This window comes from Streptopelia decaocto (assembly GCF_964273445.1).
Source record: "Streptopelia decaocto genome assembly, chromosome: 20".
In the NCBI taxonomy this organism is placed as follows: domain Eukaryota; kingdom Metazoa; phylum Chordata; class Aves; order Columbiformes; family Columbidae; genus Streptopelia; species Streptopelia decaocto.
The window spans coordinates 2043034-2064463 of NC_138675.1; the positions used below are offsets into that span (position 1 = coordinate 2043034).

The 21430-nt window shown below is 57.6% G+C and overlaps 3 protein-coding genes across 4 annotated transcripts in view; all 3 read right to left on the bottom strand.

Annotated features, from left to right (window-relative positions):
• Window positions 1-208: 208 nt before the first annotated feature.
• On the bottom strand, window positions 209-13286 carry EPHA2 (EPH receptor A2). Of its 2 annotated transcripts, XM_082069650.1 has the most exons (17): window positions 13089-13246; window positions 9791-9858; window positions 8325-8988; window positions 6202-6357; window positions 5760-6092; window positions 5558-5682; window positions 4839-4998; window positions 4650-4749; window positions 4490-4545; window positions 4242-4367; window positions 3984-4166; window positions 3621-3682; window positions 3316-3525; window positions 2798-2947; window positions 2505-2698; window positions 1638-1793; window positions 213-979 (listed from the first exon to the last, which is right to left on the bottom strand). In XM_082069650.1, the coding sequence occupies exons 1-17, from the start codon at window positions 13156-13158 to the stop codon at window positions 874-876; spliced, it is 2919 nt and encodes a 972-aa protein (XP_081925776.1). In that variant the 5' UTR covers window positions 13159-13246; the 3' UTR covers window positions 213-873. The 2 variants fall into 2 exon arrangements, with proteins under 2 accessions (XP_081925775.1, XP_081925776.1); XM_082069649.1 differs by lacking the exon at window positions 9791-9858 and having other exon boundaries at window positions 209-979; window positions 13089-13286.
• Window positions 13287-14742: 1456 nt separating this feature from the next.
• On the bottom strand, window positions 14743-16260 carry CPLANE2 (ciliogenesis and planar polarity effector complex subunit 2; the record flags this gene model as incomplete). The annotated part of the gene is given in 6 exon segments (XM_082069850.1): window positions 14743-14968; window positions 15508-15647; window positions 15724-15848; window positions 15920-16072; window positions 16156-16209; window positions 16212-16260. Coding segments are annotated over 6 exon segments (747 nt in total).
• Window positions 16261-18101: 1841 nt separating this feature from the next.
• Window positions 18102-21430, bottom strand: part of FBXO42 (F-box protein 42) — a 46338-nt gene continuing 43009 nt past the window's right edge. Inside the window, exon 10 of the mRNA XM_082069774.1 lies at window positions 18102-21080. Within this exon, the coding sequence (XP_081925900.1) occupies window positions 19989-21080 (1092 nt within the window). The 3' untranslated portion in view covers window positions 18102-19988. The remainder of the gene's footprint in view (window positions 21081-21430) is intronic.

The window sequence follows — 21430 nt, forward strand, 5'->3', positions numbered from 1 at the left end:
AAATACCACCTTAAAAATACAACTTCAAACACCCCCCTTAAAACAATCTCTTAAATACCCCTAAACTCCCCTAAAAAAACACATGAAACCCCTAAAAACTCCTCTAAAACATCTTAAAACTCCTTTAAAACCTCTTAAAACTCCTTTAAAATGCCTCGAAACGTCTTGAAAACCCTTCAAAACACCCTTAAAACCCCCTAATCCTCCTTAAAACCAGGGGGACCCCCCACAATCCCTTTTTGCCACCTCCCCCCAATGTCTGTGAGTCATGGGAAATGACAATAATATAGAAAAAAAGCACATTTTATTTCAATCCAAACCCCACCAAAATGCCCCAAAACCCCTGAAAATCTGTGAAAATAAAGGTGGGGGGAGGGATTAAAAATATCTGGGATTTAATTTCCCCCCATTTTTTTCTGTCCCGAATCGGACCCGACTTTCGTTTCCTCGCAATAAATATACAAAAATAGAATAAATTAGGTTAAAAAATAAAGGGGAAAAGGGAACAATTGGAGATCGGCACTAAAAAGGGGGAAAACCCACCCAAAAACCTGCGGGGAGAGGAATAAATAGGGAGTGATAAAGCAAAAATGACGCAGTTTTGGGGCTGAGCCCCTTGGTTTTGTCTTGAAATGTGGCAAAAACAATAGGAAACCCCCCTAAAACATCCCCCCCCGGCCCAAAAATGAGCTTGAAATTTAACGTTCATAATTATTTTTTAGGGGAGGGGAGGACGGGGGTGAATCTTTTCTCCCCGACCGCGGGGATAATATTAATAAAAATACTATTAAAAAAGCCTTAATAATAATAGAAATAATAAATAAACCCCTCGGGAAGGAGGGGGGGTCTTCATGGGTTGGTTTCTTTGGGGGGTCACAGGGGGACCCCCCCGGCGGCCGCCTGTTCCTGCAGCCCCAGCAGACTGTACGCAATGCGCTTCTGGTGCCCCGGCAAGCGCACCCCGATCTTCTTGATGTCGCTGCAAACCAAGGAGAAACCCCAATAAATCCGGCGTTTTGGGGTGAAAAGAGGATGAAAAGGGTCCTGGTGGGGGGCAGGCCCTGGTTTGGGGGGGTTCTGAGATGGGGATGTCTGGGTTTGTCCTGTCTTTGGGGATAATGATGCTGGGGTCACACGAGTGTTTCCGTTCCCAGGATGTCCTGTGGAGGCTGGGGGGCGGCCAGCAAAGGGACAGGATGGGGACACCCAGGGGACACATTATGGGGACAGTATGGGAATACCAAGGGAACACTGTGGGGACAGGATGGGGACACGCCAGGAGACAGGATGAGGATGTGAAGGGGACACCATGGGGACAGTATGGAGACACCAAAGGGACGGGATGGGGATGCACCATGGGACAGTATGGGGATATCAAGGGGACACCATGGAAGATACAATGGAGACCCTACAGGGACACTATGATGACACTATGGGGACACTATGGGGGACACCATGGAAGACATACCATAGAGACACCACTGGGACACCATAGGGACACTATGGGGACACCACTGGGACACCATGAGGTTTCCATGGGGACACCATGGAGACACCACAGGGACACCAAGGAGACACCATGGGGATACCACTGGGACACCATGAGGACACCATGAGGGTTCCATGGAGACACTCACTCGCTGGTCATCTGCAGGACCTTCTCGATGGTGCTGTAGCCCGAGGCCATGAAGTGCTGGGTGTACTGGGGCATGCGGATGGACTCGAGCCACTCGGGCACCGAGCGGAACGGGACACCCTCCGAGCCACTGGTGCTGGGCAGGCGGATGGACACCCTGGGGACACCGGGGGTGAGACATCGGCCGGGATGGGACAGGAATGGGGGGTGCGAGAAGAGACGTGGAGATGGGAGGATGCGGGAGACGAGATGGAAGGAAGGATGCGGGAGACGAGATGGAAGGAAGGATGCGGGAGACGAGATGGAAGGAAGGATGCGGGAGACGAGATGGAAGGAAGGATGCAAGAAGTTATGTACAAGTAGAAGGATGCAGGAAACTATGCAAAAATGGAAGGATGCAAAAAATGATGCAGAAATGGAAGGATGGATAAAAAATAATAGTGTGAAATGGAAGGATGCAAAAGAAAAGGGTGCAGAAATAGAAAGGTGCAAAAGATAATGGAAAAACAGGAGGATGCAAAAAACAATGCAAAAAAAAAGTAGGAACAGAAAGATGCAAAACGTGCTGCAAAAATGGAAGGGTGCAAAAACTGACACAGGAATGGAAAGATGCAAGAAGGGATGTGGAAATGGGAAGATGAAAAAATGGCATGGGAATGGAAGGATGCAAAAAGCAACACGGGAATGGAAGGATGAAAAAACGATGCAGAAATAGAAGGATGCAAAAAGCAATGCAAAAATGGAGAGATGCAAGAAGCAATGCAAAGGTGCAAAGATGTGAAGGTGCAAAGGTGCACACAAGAGTGCAACACGGCAAACTGTCCCCCCTTCTCCATCCCTGCATGTCCCGTCTCTCTCCATCACTCACCGGGGGTCAAAATCCGCCAGCGCCTTGAGGGACTCGGGGGCGCGGATCAGCTTGTCCAGGATGCTGACGATGTCGGCGAATTTGGGGCGCCGGGCACGGTCCTGCTGCCAGCATTGCAACATCAGCTGGTAGATGGCGGAGGGACAGTCCAGGGGGGCCGGGAGGCGGAAACCCTCATTGATGGCCTTCATCACCTACCAGGAGGAGGAGGTTGGGTGGTGAGCCCCCAAAAAGTTCTTCGTTTGCAAGGAAACCCCCCCAAAAGTGACTGGTGGAAGAGGACGGACGCTCACCTCGTGGTTGGAGAGCTCCCAGTAAGGTCGCTCGCCATAAGACATCACCTCCCACATGACGATGCCGTAGCTCCAGACGTCACTGGCCGAGGTGAACTTGCGGTAGGAGATGGCTTCGGGCGCCGTCCAACGGATGGGGATCTTCCCACCCTACGGCAACATTGGGGTCAACCCCACACCCCAAAAAAAGCCTCCACCGTGGTCAACCACCCCAGCTTGGTCAACAACCTTATCTTGGTCAACCATCCCACCACGGTCAACAACCCCAGCATGGTCAACCATCTCACCATGGTCAACGACCCCAGCATGGTCAACCATCTCACCATGGTCAACGACCCCAGCATGGTCAACCATCTCACCATGGTCAACGACCCCAGCATGGTCAACCATCTCACCATGGTCAACGACCCCAGCGTGGTCAACCATCTCACCATGGTCAACGACCCCAGCGTGGTCAACCATCTCACCATGGTCAACAACCCCAGTGTGGTCAACCATCCCACCTTGGTGGCACTTACGCTGGTGGTGTAGGTGGCATCAGGGTCATCTTCCAACACCCTGGAGAGCCCAAAATCAGACACTTTGCAGACCAAGTTGCTGTTGACCAAGATGTTGCGGGCGGCGAGGTCGCGGTGGACGTAATTCATGTTGGCCAAGTACTTCATGCCAGCAGCGATACCCCGCAGCATCCCCACCAGCTGGATGACACCGAATTCCCCCTCTTTTTCCTGTGAAAAAGGTAGAATTTGGGCTCAAATCCTCTTGTAGTGGGTTTTGGTGGCTCCACCAGCTGGGGGGAACGTTGTCACCGCGTGTCACCCACCCGAAGAAATTTATCTAGCGCGCCATTCTCCATGTACTCTGTGATGATCATGAAGGGCTTGTCTAGAGAGAAAAAAAGATCCAAAATGAGTCAAAACCACCCGAAACTCCCCCCAAAACCACCACCTCCCCAAATACCCCAAAAAACGCACCCCAAAACCCCCCCAAAACCCTTCCCTCAAAAAAAGAAAAACACAAAACAAAAACCCCAAATCCCCAAAAACCAAAATAACTCCCCAAAACCCAACCTCCCCCAAACGCCCCCGCATTGTTGCTCAAAACACATTATTTTCTACAGCCTTTTTTGGGGTGTTTTGCAGGGAAATTGTGGGGTTTTTTTTGGTTTTGGGGGGCTCACACTCACATTTGGAGACGACCCCCTCCAGGCGGATGATGTTGTGGTGGCAGAACTGGCCCATGATGGTGGCTTCGCTCAAGAAGTCCACCCGCTGCTTCTCCGTGTAGCCCACCTTCAATGTCTTGATGGCCACCGGCACCTCCTTCTTCCCCCGCTTCAGGGTGCCCTTGTAGACCTCCCCAAATTCACCTGGAGATGGGGTGGGATGTTAAACCCCCCCATCTTGCTCCAATTTTGGGGTGACAAAGCCACCCAAGGACCTACCAGCGCCGATGACCTTCTGGCGGGTGATGAAGGACGGTGGGATCTCGGTGGTGAACTTGAGCATGGCTTGGTTGGGGTCTTCGTAGGTGTGGGGGTCAACGTAGGTCTTGAGGGGCTTCAGCTGGTCTGTGGGGGTGGCACAGGGTGGGGTTCAGCACCCGGGTCACCCCCCACCCATTCTAATTGACGACCCAACTGTCCCCGTTGACCCAACCATCCCTGTTGACCCAACCCATCCCATTGCTCACCTGACTTGGAGAAGTAGACGTCCTCAGCAGACTGGCGTGGCCGTGACCTCCTCCTCCTGTGGTAAAACAGTGGTTTGCCCCCAAAATTCACCCCTCGTCCATCTTTGGTGGCAAAATAATGGTATTTTGGGGGTTTTGGGATGTTTTTTTCTCTCCTTACCGCCGGAGGACATAGACGAGAGCGGCCAAGAGGAGAAGGACGAAGATGACACCAACGACGGAGCCGCCAATGACGGCGGTGGATGCCATGGCCTCGGCGCCTGTGGGGACAACCCGGAGTGGGTTTGGGGTGACCCCTGCACCCCCTCGGCACCCGCCACCCCAAAATCTGTGCCCCCTTGGTCCTCACCCTCCGGCAGGGTCTCGAACTCGTGCTGGGGGCTGTAGGCCCCATGGCCGTCCTGGGTCAGCGCCTGGACACGCACCACGTAGGTGGTGGCAGGGGACAACTTGGGGAGGGTGACGGAGGTGCCCTCGCAGCGCAGCACTGAGTAGCTGTTCTCGTCCACCTGGGGACAGGGGTGGGGTGACATGGGTGAAGGTGACACGGATGGAGGTAACACAGATGGGGGCAAGGATGGAGGTGACATGGATGGAGGTGACACGGATGGGGCCAGTGACAGAGGTGACACGGATTGAGGGGACGTGGATGGAGGTAACATGTGGGATGGAGGTGACAAATGGATGGGGCCAAGGATGGAGGTGACATAGAATGAGGGGTGACATGGATGGGAGAAAGGATGGAGGTGACGTGGATGGAGAGGTGACATGGGTGAAGGTGACACATGGATGGAGGTGATAGCTGGGATGGGGTCAAGGATGGAGGTGACATGGAGGCAAAGACAGAGATTACATGGATAGAGGTGACATGGATGGAGGGGTGGCATGGATGGAGCCAAGGACAGAGGCGACATATATGGAGCGAAGGACGGAGGTGACATGGATGGGGGGGTGACATGGATGGAGTCAAGAATGGAGGTGACACAGATGGAGGGGACACGGACGGTGGGGACACACTGGGGGTGGTGGGTTTGGGGGCGGTGGCTGCCGTGGTGACACGGGACAGACCTTCTTGCTGTAGGTGACCTCGTACTTCCAGACCCGGCTCTGCTGCCGCGGTGGCACCGTCCAGGACAGCACCAAGCTGGTGGCCGTCCGGCCGTCCAGGCTCACCGACGTCACCCGGGGCGGCTCTGCGTGGGGACAGGGACATCACCGAGGTGTCCTTGGTGGGCTGGGAAAGCCGTGGGAGATACTGGTGGCCCCTTACCCGTCTGGTTGACGCTGACGGTGACGGTGGCCGCGCTGCGGTGCTGGCTGTAGGGTGACACTCCGTTCCGCGCTTCCACGCTGAAGGTGTAGTTGACGTGTGGCTCCAGGTCGGTGACAGTCACCCCTGTCCCTGTCAGCCCCCGGGGGGGCTGCGAATAGCGCACCCCCCCGTCACAGGGCCGGCACTCCCCGCTCTCCGGCCAGCACTGCTCGCAGGTGACAACGTAGGTGACATCCTCACGGCCACCCGGGTCGGCGGGGGGCGACCAGCGCAGCTGCACCGTGGCCCCCAGCCCCACGGCGGTGACACCCTGGGGGGGCGAGGGGGGACCTGGGAGGGGACAGAGAACACAGAGTGGGGTGAGCGGGGAGGTGGCCACGCTGTGCCTCAGTTTCCCCACCCCATCGTGCTTGTTTCCCCCCCAAAAAATGTCACTTACGTGTGCAGGGGTCGCTGGGGGGGTCGTCAGGGGCGCGGAAGAAGCCGTCCTGGCAGGGACAGGAGGCGGCGGCGGCCGGGGGGGGCAGCGTGTTGGGGGGACAGGGCTGGCAGTCACCTGGGGACACCCCCGCCTTGAAGGAGCCGGGGGGACAAGCTGTGGTGGAGGGGACACAATGACACCAGTGAGACCCCAAAACCTCCTGCACCACCCGCAGCATCCACAATGCATGAGGGGTGGGGAGCATCACCCCCCCCCCAAGCACCCAGAGTGGGGATTTGGGGATGTTTTGCCTTATTTTGCAGCTTCTTGATAAAGAAGAAGAATAATTGGGACCCCCCCCAAGCCCACCCCCCCCTGCCGGCTGAGCCCTGACACTCTCACTCCACTAGTGACGCCCCATTTTGAGTATCCAAAATCCGGAATTTTGGGGCCAACACCTTATTCCTCTGACCCAGACTGAGGATTTCAGGGTATTTCACCTTATTTTCCAGCATTTATCATTACTGGGATCCCCCCGTTCTCCCAGCTGAGCCCTGACACACTCACTGCACTAGTGATGCTCAATATGGACAATCCAGGGTGGGGAAATTGGGCCAAATTCCTCTAAATCAAACTGTGCATTTTTGCTTATTTCCCCATATTTTGCAGCATCTGTTATTACTGGGATCCCCCTGTTCTCCCAGCTGAGCCCTGACACACTCACTGCACCAGTGACGCCCAATTTCAAGCATCCAAAATGAGCAATTCTGGGGCCAAAACCTCATTCCTCTGACTCAGCCTGTGGATTTTAGGGTATTTCACCTTATTTTGCAGCATCTACTATTACTGGGACCCCCCCCAAGCCCACCCTCCTCCCAGCTGAGCCCTGACACACTCACTGCACTAGTGATGCTCAGTATTGAGGATCCAGGGTGGGAAATTTTGGGGCAAATTCCTCTAAATCAGACTGTGCATTTTCACTTATTTCCCCAAATTTTCCAGCATCTATTATTACTGGGATCCGCCCCCCATCCCCGCTGAGCCCTGACACACTCACTCCACTAGTGACATCCAATTTCAAGAATCCAAAATCAGGAATTTTGGGGCCAACACCCTATCCCTCTCACCCAGACTGAGGATTTTAGGGTATTTCCCCTTATTTTGCAGCATCTACTATTACTGGGATCCCCCCGTTCTCCCAGCTGAGCCCTGACACACTCACTCCACTAGTGATGCTCAATATGGAGGATCCAGAGTGGGGAATTTTGGGGCAAATTCCTCTAAATCAGACAGTGCGTTTTTGCTTATTTCACCTTATTTTGCAGTACCTATTATTACTGGGATCGCCTCCTCTCCCCGCTGAGCCCTGACACACTCACTGCACCAGTGACGCCCAATTTCAAGCATCCAAATTGGGCAATTTCGGGGCCAACCCCTCGTTTCCCCACCTCCCCCAGGACACATCAAGCTGTCCCATCCCCGCTGAGCCCTGACACACTCACTCCACTAGTGACATCCAATTTCAAGCATCCAAAATCAGGAATTTTGAGCCAACACCTTATCCCTCTGACCCAGACTGAGGATTTTAGGGTATTTCACCTTATTTTGCAGCATCTATTATTACTGGGGACACCCCCCAACTGTGTCCCCTCTCCCAGCTGAGCCCTGACACACTCACTGCACTAGTGACATCCAATTTGAAGAATCCAAAATCAGGAATTTTGGGCCAACACCTTATCCCTCTGACCCAGACTGAGGATTTTAGGGTATTTCACCTTATCTTGCAGCATCTGTTATTACTGGGATCTGCGCCCTCTCCCAGCTGAGCCCTGACACACTCATTCCACTAGTGATGCTCAATATGGAGGATCCGGGGTGGGGAATTTGGGGCAAATTCCTCTGACCCAGATTGAGAATTTTAGGGTATTTCACCTTATTTTGCAGTATCTGTTATTACTGGGATCCCCCCATTCTCCCAGCTGAGCCCTGACACACTCACTCCACCAGTGACGCCCAATTTCAAGCATCCAAATTGGGCAATTTCGGGGCCAACCCCTCGTTTCCCCACCTCCCCCAGGACACATTGAGCCGTCCCATCCTCACCCATCCCCCAATACAAATCTGGCCCCCCAAGGCCTCACCTTGGCAGGTGTCCCCGAGGCGCTGGTGGCCGGCGCGGCACAGGCACTGCCCGATGGGCACCAGCCACTCTCCGTCGGCGTTGCAGTGCAGGGCGGGCGCATCCGGGGCCACCGCGTCCTCCACGCACGTCCCCCGCACCTCGGCCAGCGTCTGCGAGTCGGCGCCGGCCACCGTTTGGGGGAAACGGGCCATTCCCCGCACCACCGCGGGGCAGCGCTTGTAATAAACGCGCACGGACACCAGCGCCACGCAGGCTCCCAAGTCCTGGAACGCCAAGTAGAAGCCTTTGCGGCGGAGCGGCCCCACCGAGCGCACCTCCACGTTGAGCTTCACGTTGCGGGTGGCGAAATCGTCCTGGACGGTGATTTCGTCTGGGGCGATGGTGTCGATTTTTTGGAATTGCCGCTTCTGGAAGTTGGTGCCGTAATCCACGTCGGATTCGGCGTAGTAGAGGTTGAAGGTCTCCTTGCAGGAGCCGCCGCCGGCCGTGGGGAAGCTGTTGCAGTCGCGGACGGTGAATTGGAGCTCGATGAAGATGCGTTGGGCCACCCCGCGGTAGATCCAGTTGGTGCGGAGCCAGTTGTCCTGCTCGCCCTCCAGCACGTTGCACACCGAGTAGATGTAGATCAAGGAGTCGTTCAGGACGTTCTGGAGAAGGTCCCACTGTCCCCAGCCCCAAGAGAGAGAAATGGGGGTCATGGGGGGGGAAACTGAGGCACGGTGGGTGGTGCCTCTGGTCCCTGTGGATGGATTTGGCCTCATCCACGTGGATGGTCCTGTCTTCAACCCATGGGTGTCCCTGGCCCCATGGAGGTTCTCAACCCAATTAATGTCCCCAACTCCGTTTCCAAGGGTGTCCCCATGCCCATGGAGGTTCCCAGTCCCATCCTCATGGGTGTCTCTGTCCCCATGGAGGTTCCCAACCCTATTAATGTCCCCAACCCCTTGGATGTCCCCAGCTTCATTGCAAAGGTGTCCCCATCCCCATGGAGGTCCCCATGCCCATCCCCAGGTCAGCAGCCCACTCCCCATGGAGGTCACCGACCTCATCCCCATGGGTGTTCCTGTTCCCATGGACAGGACCTCAACCCCAATGGAGGTTCCCATTCCAGTGAATGTCCTCAACCCAGTGGATGCCCCCAATTCCATCTCCACGGGTGTCCCATCCCCATGGAGGTCCCCATCCCCATCCTCATCCCCAAGGATGTCACCATCCCCATCGAGATCACCAACCGCATCCTAGTGAAGGTCCCTGTCCCCATGGATGTCCCCATTCCCATCCCCATGGGTGTCCCTGTCCCCCTCCTCATGGATGTCCCCATGCCCATGGATGCCATTGTCCCCATCCCCTTGGAGCTCCCCATGGAGTTCCCCATCCTCGGAGATGTCCCCATTCCCATCCCCATCCCCAGTGATGTCCCCATCCCCGGTGTGGGCCCGGACGCCTGGGTCCCCAGGTGCTCACCCCTCTGCCGTAGGGCTGGGTGAGCCAACCCAGCTCCCCCTGTGCCTTGGCGAAGTCCAGCAGCACCACTGTGGGGAGAAGAGAGCAGAGGGACATCAGTGGGGCAGGCACGAAGCCTGGGAGATGCCACCAGGATCCACAGATGTCCCCAGCAACCTGTAGGTGCCACCAATACAACCAGATGCTCCTGAGACCCATGGATGTCCCCAGGACTCAGGGATGTCCCTAAGGCTCATGGATGTCTCCCAGGAGCCATGGATGTGTCTGGGACCCATGGATGGCCCCTGGACCCATGGACATGCCCCAGCACATGGCAGGTGCTACCAACACACCCAGATGCCTCTTGGACCCATGGATGTCCCCAGGACTCAGGGATGTCCCTAAGACCCAAGAATGAACCCCAGGACCCATGGATGGTCCTAGGGACCCACAGATGTCCCCCAGGACATACCCCCAGATGCACCCACTCCCCATGGACAACCCCACAACTCACGGATGTCCCCAGGACCTACAAACACCCCTGGGACCCACAGATGCCCCTTGGGACCCACAGATGTCCCTTGGGACCTCCAAACACCTCCAGGACCCACAGATATCTCTGGGACCAACAGACATCCCTTGGACCCACAGATGTCCTTTGGAGCCATGGACCCCCTTGGGACCCACAGGACCCATGGATGTCCCCCAGGACCTCCAAACGCCTCCAGGACCCACAGACAACCCTCGGACCCACAGATGCCCGCAGACCCAACAGACCCCCCTGGGGCCCCCCGAGCAGCCCCCAGCAGAGGGGACACTGAGGCACAGCCGGTGCCGTGGCGCGCACACCTGCCATGACACGCCGGGACATGCCGTGACACGCCGGCCCAAGGGCGGCGGCCGGATCCAGCGCCGGGGAGAGGAAGAGGAGAGGAAGAGGAGGCCGCCGAAGGCCGGCAGGGAAGCGCTGACGGGTGCCCCCCCCACCCGGTGAATCACCCCCCAGGAATGTGCCCGGACGCCTGGGTTCACGCGGCGGGACGGGTCCCAACGGAGTTGGGGCGTTTTAAGGACAGATCCCCCCACTCTGCTGAGAACGGGTGAACTCCTGACGTGTCCCAAGAGGGTGAAGTCTGACGGGGAACCCCAAGAATGTGGCTGGAGGGGCACATGTGGGTCAGTGTCCCCCCCGTCCCGCGCCGGGGACAGGAAGGATGCAGGTGACATCCCGGCTTTCCTGCGGCTGGAATTCCCCCCCCGCCAACCTCCGGAGAGCGGAAAGCGGCGGGAGGCGGCGCCTGAGCTGAGCTGGGGGGTTCTCTGCGGGGTGTCCCCCCAGCCCCATTGTGTCCCTGTCCCCCCAGCCCCATTGTGTCCCCCCCGGGGCTGTGGTGGGGCTGAGTCAGGGGAGAAACCCGGCGCTGTGGCTGTTGAGTCAAGGGGTGCAGCACCCAAGGGCGCACCCACGCCCGGGGCCACCGGTGCTGTTGGCACCTCCGCCGGCATCGCCACCGGCATCTGCGCCCCCTCTGCCACCACCGTCATCATCGCCACCATCAACATGTCCATGGCCATCACCACGAGTATCTCCATCAACATCTCCATCACCATCGCCATCACTATTAGTCAACTCCACCACCATGGCCATCACTACCACCACCTCCATCGCCATCATCACGTTGGCCATCACAATCAACATCTCCATCACCATCAACATCTCCATTGCCACCATCATGGCCACCACTACCATTGGGCCATCACCACCATCACCTTGGCCACCACCATGACCATCTGCACCTGCAGCCCCTTCGCCATCCACATCTCCTTGACCATCTCCACCTGCAGCCCCACCACCATCCCCATGCCCACCTGCAGCCCCAGCGCCATTGCTGTCACCGTCCCCATCTGCATCGGCGCTGCTGTTGCCATCCCCATCCCCATCATCATCATCATCATCATCACCACCATGCTCCATGTCTGCATCCCCGTCCCATCCCAACCCCATCCTAATCTTAATCCAAATCCCCAAATTAATCCAATCCCTTGGGGACACCCCAAATCTCAGGGGGTGGGTGGTGCCACCTCCACCCAGCACCCCCAACATCCCCCCCAATTTCACCCTTTCCAACCTGTGGGAAGCAAAACCCCCTCAAACTCCCTCCCCGCCCCCCCAAAAATAACAGCCCCCCTACCCCAAAAAACACCTTGTTCTCCCAACACTTTCCCCTTCTTTGCACTTTTTCAACCCAAAAATCCCGATAACCCCCAAAATCCCTCCCAGGAACTGGCACCTCAAACCCTGCACCCACGTTGGGGTCCCAGCACTTTAAAACCCCCGTCATTTTAGGGCTTTTTACCCCATTTTAAATCATTTTAGGGAGGTATTTCCCACCCCAAACCACCTCGCAGCCTCCGATTTATTTGCATCCCAGGCCGGATCCTTCCATATTTAATTATTAAACCTTTCAGCCGCAGGTTTTAAAAACCTCAATTTGTCAAAAATCACATCTATACTTTCAAAAAAGTGACTTTTGCCCTTATTTTTTGCCCCAAAACCCCTCCAAAGGAGCCCAAGCCGGGCCGGGAAAGGCTGCGAGGCGGCGGCCGAGCCGCTGCGTGTTTTTCCCAGCGATTTTGGGGTTTTCCTGACATTGTTTTGCAGTCTCGGGGCCGGATCCTGCCCGGCCCAGCGCCGCCCATGGGAAACTCTCCATTTTCGGGTGATTTTCCTCTATTTTCGGGTCGGTTTTGTGGTCCCCCCCCTCCGCTTTAACCCCCCGGCGGAGGTTTTTGGGGGCGCCGGGATCCGGCCCCGCTCGGCGCGTCCGACACTTCGCATGGGAAAAGTTGCCCAAAACTCTAAGTTTTCCCCTCATTTTAAGCCTTTCCCCCCAACTTTAGCTCCCCCCACCCCCTTCACCTCCCCCACTTTACCCCCCCTCCATTTTGGCTTTTTTTCCCCCACATTTTACTTTGTTCCCCCCCCCTTTTAATTCCTTTTTCCCTCCTCTTTTTAACTTTTTCCCTCTTCCTTTTAACTTCCTCCCCCCCCATTTTACCTTTTTCCCCCCCAAAACGCGCCCCAGCAGGTGGTGACTCCCCCCCCCGCACCCATGGCCGCCCCTTTTTCTTTAGGGGGGCACCCCCTCATCACCATTTATTTGGGGGGCTCCCCCAGCGCCCCCCACAACCTCCCAGCCGCCAAAACCGCTCGAACTTACCCCAAAACCACCGCACCCCTTTGGGTCCGCACCCAGCGCCCCCCCCCGCACCCTAATAACAGAATTTTGGGGTGCACCCCCCCCAAAATGGGACTCACCTTCCTCGGCTGCCAGGGGGGTGAGGGCGGTGAGGAAGAGGAGGGTGAAGGCCGGGGGGGTGCCCGCCATGGTGGGGCGGGGGGGGAGGTTTTTGGGGTGTTTTCTTGGGGTGCACCCCACAACCGGCAGCACCCAGCGCTGTGGGGTGTGTGGGGCTGAGCACCCCGCTCCTGTTCATTCATGTCCCGGTGACGTCAGGCGGCCACGCCCGCTCTTAAAGGGACAGGAAGGCGCTCCCAGTATCCACCAGTATGGGACTGGGAGGGCCCGAGAGTGAGGGTGGGAAGTGAGATTGGATGGGGGGAGCGGGGTTTGGGACCCTTTCACGGGGGTGCACATGCGGGGGGGGCGGGTTTTGGTGTGTGGGGGTGTAGCTGCTCCCAGTGCTCACCAGTATGGAACTGGGAGGCCCCGAGTCTGAGGACGCGGAGGGAATAGATTCGGGGGGTGGGAAGCGTCTGGGAGGGGAGCACACCCGTTGGGGGGCCTCGGTTTGCGTGGGGGGGGTCCATAGCACCGTGTTCCCCCCAAAGCTCCGGCCCCGAAGGGGTTAAACCCACCCGCTCCCTCCCCTTTCATTCATGAAGCGGCGTGGGAAGGGACGGGGGGGCGGCAGCCAATGGCGGCAGGGGGCGGGGCCAGCGGCTACTACCGGCTCCTCCCCCCCGCCCACCGGTTGGATACGGGGGGATTGGGGGAGGTACCGGGGGGGCTGGTTTGGGCGCGCGATGCCCGACCCCCGTTTCCCACGTGCGGAAAAGGCCGGACCCCAAATCGGCTTCTTTTCGGCTGAAAAATAATGCGGTTTTTCCAGCGGGGGGGGAGGGGGGGGGGCTGGATCGGGCCCCAGCACCCCAGATCCCCCCGCACCCCAAATCCCAGCACCCCCATCCCATGACCCTGCAGAACCCCAAATCCTGCATCTACAGCACCCTAAAACCCCCAGCACCCCAAAACCCCAAATTCTCCAGCACTCCACAGGACCCCCCCCCAAATCCTGCAGCATCTGCAGCACCCCAAATTCCCCCCAATCTCCTCAAATCCTGCAGCACCCCAAATCCCCCAGCACTCTGCAGGACCCCCCCAGCACCCCAAATCCCCGAACATTCCCCCAGCACCCCAAATCCCCAGCATCCCCATCCCCATGATCCTGCAGCACCCCAAATCACCATCCCCCCTAAAATCCCCCACGCCCAGCACCCTGAATCCCCAGAACCCCCAAAATCCCCCACCCAGCACCCAAATCCTCCTCCATCACCACAAAGCCCCCCAAATCCCCCAGCACCCCAAATCACCATCACCCCCAGCATCCTAAATTCCCCCAAATCCCGGAACATTCCCCCAGCACCCCAAATCACCATCCCCCCATAAATCCCTCACCCCCCTGCACCCCAAACTACCCCAAATCCCCAGAACCCCAAATCACCATCACCCCCAAATTCTCAACCCCAAGCACCCCAAATCCCCCCCCACCCTAAATCCCCAGCACCCCCAAATTCTCAACCCCAAGCACCCCAAATCCCCCCCCACCCTAAATCCCCAGCACCCCCAGTACCCCAAATCAGACATGCCACGACACCCAGGGATCATTTTGCTGTAAAAACATAGATTTTGCTCAAAAGCCCCCCCAAAACCCACCCTGTAAAAGGGGGTTCAGGCCGGGGGGGACCCCTCGTCCCCCGGGGTGACACCGGCGGCGATTTGGTCGCGACGCCAGAGCTGCTCGACCAGCGCGTCCAGGATTGGGGCGACCCGCGCCACCCCCCCACGCCCCCCCCCAGCCCCCCTGCACCCCGCCCGCAGCACCCGCAGCCCCCGCGTCCCCTCAAATGCCACCACGTCCCCCTCGGTCACATCCGCCTGCGGGGACAGGTCGAATCTGGGTTGGGGAGGGGGACACAGGGTTAAGGGAGACACTGACACCCCGAAAAATCCCCCCCAAACACCCTAAAAATAAGCAGGAGCTGCAAATCCATCGGTGTGATGAGGTGTGTGTGTTCTCAGCCTACTGAGCAGGGTGAAATATGGGGGTGCAAGCCGGATTGTGGGGGTCACATGTGGTTTAGGGAGACACCAACGCCCCCAAAAAATGCTCCTCGGGGGGGTAAAAACACCTTAAAATCAATAGGAGCTGCAAATCCATCAGTGCAATGAAGTGTGAACGTTCTCAGCCTACTGAGCGGTGTGAAATATGGGGGTGCAAACCGGATTGTGGGGGTCACATGTGGTTAAGGGAGACACCAACACCCCAAATAATCTCCCTGGTGGGGGGGAAATAACCCCTAAAAATAAGGGGAGCTGCCGATTCATCGGTGTAATGATGTGTGTGTGTTCTCAGCTACCAAGTGCAAAACAGAGGGGTGCAAAGACGCTAATGGGGGGACACAGACCCCCCTAAACACCCCCCCAAAAGGATACTTGGTGCCGACCACCACCCTAACGAGCTTTTCTTCGTCAGGGCCCAGCACGCGGCTCATTAGCGCCGGCAGCTCCTCAAAGGACGAGCGGTCGGTGAAGGAGAAGAGGAAGAGGACGGCGTCCGCCTCCTCCTTACAAGCCTGGGGGGGTCACCAGCATCACAGGGGGGGTCTAATGTGTGTGTCCCCCCACTTACATCGTCCCCCCTCAACTCACGGGCAGCAAGTAATCAAATTTCTTCAGGGCTCCATCGCCACAATCCCAAAAGTGGAGCTGGAAGATGACGGGGCGGGCGCTGCTCCGCGGCTTGGCCGGCCAGAACACCGTGGTGGTTTCGATCCCTGGGGGGACACGCAGGGACTGTCACCCCCCTGGGGACACGGGGGTGCGGTGTGTCCCCCCCGTGACGTACCCAGCGTCTCGTGGTGGCCGGGGGGCACGGGGGTCCCCGCCAGCGAGGCCACTAAGGCGGTTTTGCCGACGCCGCTCTTGCCGGTGACGAAGAGTTTGTAGGTGACGATGGGGACAGCCAAGGCGGGGGGCAGCACCGGGCGCTCCAGCAGACCTGGGGGGGATAGAGTGAGTTTTCTGGGGGGGTGACACCCCATTATTTTGGTTTATTTTTGGGGGGGGTGATGTGATGCTCACCGAACACTCTGCGCTGGTTCTTGTGCAGGATGGAGTCCAGGTAGGGGCGGGCGGGGGGGACAGGAGCCAGCCCGGCTCCAGCACTGGGTCCCCCCGCGCTGCCATGAGCCTCCCGAAACCTGGGGGTGCAGGGAACAGCCCCCCCCCCCACCTGCCCCCGTGGGGTCACTGCACCCCGCAGCTTGGGGGGAGCTGGGTGACCCCCCAGCCCAGGGTCCCTGCACCCCCTCGGGGGGCCAGTGTGACCCCATGGGGTCCCTGAACACCCCCCCAGGGGTCCCTGACACCCCCTGCGGACCCTGACCCCCCAAATGGTGTCCTTGAACCCCCCACCATGAGGTCTCTGCCCCCCCTTCCCCAGGGTCCCTGAGCCCTCCCACGGGGTCCCTGCACCCCCTATGGGGTCCCTGACACCTCCATGGGGTCTCTGCCCCCCTCAATAAGGTCCTTGACCCCCCCATGGGGTCCCCGACCCCGCCATGGGGTCCCTGACCGCCCCCCAATCAGGTCTCTGCCCCCCCCGCGTCCCAGCATCCTCCCATGACGACCCTGACCCCTCCCCCGGGGTCCTTGAAACCCCTCCCATGGGGTCCCTGCACCTCAAACCCTGCAAAGGGGTGAGACCCTCCCCCCACCCCAAACCATGGGGTCCCCCCCGTTTACCCATAGCGGCCCCTTTAAGGCGGCCCCGCCGCCTCACCTGCGGCCGCTTCCGGGTCGGGTGACGTTACGAAGGGGCGTGGTCTAATACTAACCACGCCCACTTACCGCAGCGCATGCGCATTGGCGGGAAGGGGAGCGGACCCCGATCCTATGGTTGTGCGGTCACTGTCCTCAAACTGCGGGACCGCCACGCTTCGGGGTCCCCAAACTGCGGCACCGTCACATTGCGGGGTCCCAGAGCTCCAGCAGTGACAGATTTTGGGGTTCCTGCCCCCAAAATCCAGCACTGCCACATATTGGGGTCCCCAAAACCCAGCACTGTCACGCTTTGGGATCACTGTCCCTAAACTCCAGCACTGGCAGGTTTTGGGGTCCCTGTCCCCCGCTCTGCCATACTTTGTGGTCCCCAGAATCCAGCCCTGTGACATTTTGGGGTCCCCAAACTTTGGCACTACCATGCTTGGGGTCCTTGTCCCCAGTCTCCAGCATTGACAGGTTTTGGGGTACTCAAATCCCAGCACTGCCACACTTTGGGGTCCCTGTCCCCAAACTGCAGTACTGCCCCATTTTGGGGTCCTCAGACTCCAGTACTGTGACGCTTTAGGGTCCCCATCACTGCCACACTTTGGGGTCCCTGTCCCCAAGCCCCATCCCTGCTACACTTTGGGGTCCCCAAACTCCAGCACTGCCATGCTTTGGGGTCCCTGTCCCCAAACTCCAAAAAAGCCACATCTTGGGGTCCCCAAACACTGGCACTACCACACTTAGGGGTCCAAGTCCCCAGTTTCCAGCACTGGCAGGTTTTGGGGTCCCCAATCTCCAGCACTGCCTCACTTTGGGGTCCCCATCCCCAGTCTCCAGCACGAGCAGGATTTGGGGACCCCAATCTCCAGCACTATCAGGATGTGGGGTCCCCAATCTCCAGCACTTCCTCACTTTGGGGTCCCCATCCCCAATTTCCAGCACTGGGATGTTTTAGGGTCCCCATCCCCCATTTCCAGCACTACCAGGCTTTGGGGTCCCCAATTCCCAGCCCTACCCCCCTTCTCCAAACCCTCCTATTCACCCCAAAACCCCTGTACCCCCTTTTTTTCCCACCTCTCCCTGTTCTCCAACATCCCCTGGCAGAAATCCTGCCCTTTTTTAACCCACAAAGACCCCAAATCCCCCTTTTCCCCCCCAAAACTCACAGGGAGCACAGTGGGGCTTTCCCCACACATCATCTCCACCCCCCCCAAAAGGACCAACCATCTCTTTATTTTCCTTTTTATTTGTTAAACTGCTAAAAATTCATCAGGATGGGGGGGGGGGGGGGGGAAGGGGAACCCATTAACCCCCTTCCCCCCCAAAAAAAAATGTACACAAGATTTTAAATATCACCAAAAATCGCTTTTCATTCCTATGCTCGGCCGAGCCGGGGATGACAATGTGGGGGACACCTGAGTCGCGGGGGGGGGGTGACACCTCGCTCACAGCACCAGCGGCTCGAGGGGGGGCGGTTTGCATCAAAATTGGGGTGAGTTTTATCATTAACGGCGCAGAACATGCCCTTCCGCGCCCCGTGGGGATTTTGGGAGCGGTTACATGGATTTTGGGGCAGTTTGGGGGGATTTTGGGACCATTTGAGGATGGACAGATGTCGACCCCATGGTGTCATCCATCCCTTTTTTGACTTCTTTTTGGGGGGGGGTGAGACATGCAAAGTTGGGTGGGGGGAATGAATCAATGGCGAAGCCCCAAACGAAGCTTAAATTGGAGAAGAAATATTTCATACCTCACCCTCGGTGCTCCTGAGGTTTTGGGGGGAAAAACTGCATTTTGCTTTTTGTTCGGATATATCAAATAATGTTGTGGATGCGGGGGGGGAGAGGTTGGATTGGATGAGGAATTTATTTACAGAGGTGGAAAAGCCGCAGCTGAAGCAAAACCCTCCCCGTCCCCCTGCGGCTGGGATGGGATTTAAGGCTCCGACCGGCAAAATGCTCAGTGGGGATGGAGGAAAAAAAGAGGAAAAAAAGGAGGAAAAAATAGGGAAAAAAAAAAAAAAAGGAGAAATAAAATAAAAAAGAGAAAAACTTAAAAAGACAAAACATAAAGAAATAGAGGAAAAGGGGCCACGTCATGGCGCTGCCGGTTTGGGGAGGGCTCCTTATTTTTTGGATGCTGGAGGTTGTTGACCAAAACTTGGCAGAATTGGCCCGTTTTGCCCTGCCCCGTCCCCAGGAAAGGGAAGGAGGGAGATTGTTCTGGAAGGTTCGATCCCTTCGGATTTTCATGTTTGAATCTTTGCGGAAGGAGGCAGGTGCAAAGACGAGCCGCGGCCAGCGAGCCCGCGCACGCTCTCAGATTTACCAATATTCACCCTTTTGGCCGGAAAACAAACCCCGTTCCCAGGTTCTGAGGTGCTGGTTCAGCCTCGAACGGGTTTGGGCTGCTGAGTGACAACAAAACCTTCAATTCTTGGAGGGAACTGGCAGCCAAATTTCGCAGCTTTGAGGGAATAATGGGTTTTTTTGAGGAAATAAGTGAGTTTTTTGCGGATCAGGTCTGATCCAGCGCAGGGCAGGGAGGGGAGGATGCCAACGCTTGGCTAATTCTTAATATTTTTGGCATTTTCATACAAAAAAAAAATGAGGCTGTTCTTCCTTCTAATGGTGCGGAGAACAGGGACCAGAGCGGCATCCAAAGGGGTGAGAGGCAAAAAGAAAACCAGCTCCAAAAGGCATCGTGTTTGTGTTGAGCAAAGGTTTGCAGCGCTGGAAGGTTCCTGGGGGGTATTGCTGTTGTTTTCCTCACAGAGTCCAGCACGGAAATTGGAGAAATTTTGGAGAAATTCCCTTCTACTCGCATCCCACCAGGAGTTTCGGAGAGATACGAAGCCTCTCAAACCCCTGGGAAATAAAGACCAACCTCAAGAGGATCCTGGATGGCAGATTTCCCTACCTGCTCACCCCAAATCCTCGGCTCAAAGCGTCGCGGCTCCTGTAAACACAACGGGCTCTGATTGGGACCCGGTGGGGCAGCGCTGGAGGTTTTGCTTGGATTTTATTGGTTTCTTGCTGCCTAAATTCACAGTTTGAACGCCTGCGGGACGGAGCGAGGGCTGGGGAAGGAGAGGGAAGAGCCGCGGGGAGGGAGGGGAGAAGGTGACGGCGGCGAAGGGGCCGGAATTATCTTTTTGCTCCCACAAAGTACAAGGCATTTGTTTTGGGATAATATTTGACGTTTTGTTTCTTGTCCATGAGGCCACCGAATATGATTAACTCCCCTCTGCCTTGCACCACCGTGTGTAAACTGGTTTCGGGCGGCCCCACCACCGAAGTGCTGTTAAACACTTTCCATTTGACTCGTCCTTTTTCCTTGGTGTCTTTAATGTCCAGCACGTACATCTGCATGGGTTTGCAGTTCATGCTCTGGTACAAAGGCTTCCCCACGTTGAGGGACTGGGGAGGGTGGTGGCCCAGGCGGCGGGCGATGGGAGGTAAGGAATGGCCGTCGCTTTGGGTAGAGCCCAAACGCGCCGTCGAACCCGTCTCGGCGCCCGGGGAACCCGGGGAAGAAGCCAGAGGGGGGCTGAGCGCAGCGGAAGCCGAGGGGTTTTTGGAAGAGAGAGCTTTGACGGCTTCCAGGCTCCTCCGGAGCGCGCCGGGGGAAACGGCGCCCGGGAGGGAGCTGGCGACGTGGGGCGGCGTGTGGACGCCGTTGGTTTGCTCGGGGGGGTTCCTGATGCCGACCGTCCTGCTGTCTGCGCCGTCCGTCTGGCAGAGGATGGAAGCCGGTTTCTGCTCCCAGCCAAGGTCAACGGATCCCAAACGCAGGTCTTTCTGCTCCGGTAGCGATCCCCGGCGTGGCGCCAGGGCCAGCCCTGCTTTTAGGTCATATCCTTCGGCCGCGGAGGGTGTGCTGGGCGATACGAGCTGCACCGGGCTGTCCAAAGAGGCACCGCCGGCTGCCAAGGCTCCAGGTGACAAACTCCCACCATTGAGCACAGGAGAAGTGTCCCCTCTGGCTGGGGACAGGCTGCCCTCCCGGGATCCCGAGGGGGTTTGTCTCTGTGCCCGGGGTCGCAAGGTGCCCCAGCGGCCGTTGACACAGGGAGCTTCGTCTGTGTTCCTGACAGGAGACTGGGAGCGGTATTCCCGCGTTTCGGGGACCAGGGCGGGCGGTGTGGCACTGATGGGAGAGGGGCGAGAGTTGAGGCTGGGGCTGAGCGGGGCTCTGCCGCTGGGAGCTTGGCTGAAAACCACAACACACTGTCCCACCTGGAGAGTAGAGGGGAGAGAAGAGGTTACACATGGCAAGATGAAACTTGGAATCAGAGAATCATCATTTTGGTTGGACAGACCCTCAAGTTCATCAAGTCCAACCATAACCCACCCCGGCACTGCCCCATGTCCTGAGAACCTCATGTCCGTCTGTCCAACTTTCCCAGGATGGAGACTCCAGCACTGCCCTGGGCAGCCTGTTCCAATGCCCCACAGCCCTTTGGGGAAGAAATTGTTCCTAAATCCAACCTCAGCCTCCCCTGGCGCAACTTGAGGCCGTTTCCTCTGCTCCTGGCGCTTGTTCCTGGGGAGCAGAGCCCGACCCCCCTGGCTCCAAGCTCCTTTCA

Excerpts from the sequence above, each read along its gene's own strand:
- EPHA2 (XM_082069649.1), bottom strand. The coding sequence starts at position 13,271 with ATGAATGAACAGGAGCGGGGTGCTCAGCCCCACACACCCCACAGCGCT. Across the intron at positions 3,683-3,983 it reads GGAGGGGGTCGTCTCCAAAT|ACAAGCCCTTCATGATCATC; the intron begins GTGAGTGTGAGC and ends TTTTCTCTCTAG. Across the intron at positions 2,699-2,797 it reads GGGAGCTCTCCAACCACGAG|GTGATGAAGGCCATCAATGA; the intron begins GTGAGCGTCCGT and ends TCCTCCTGGTAG.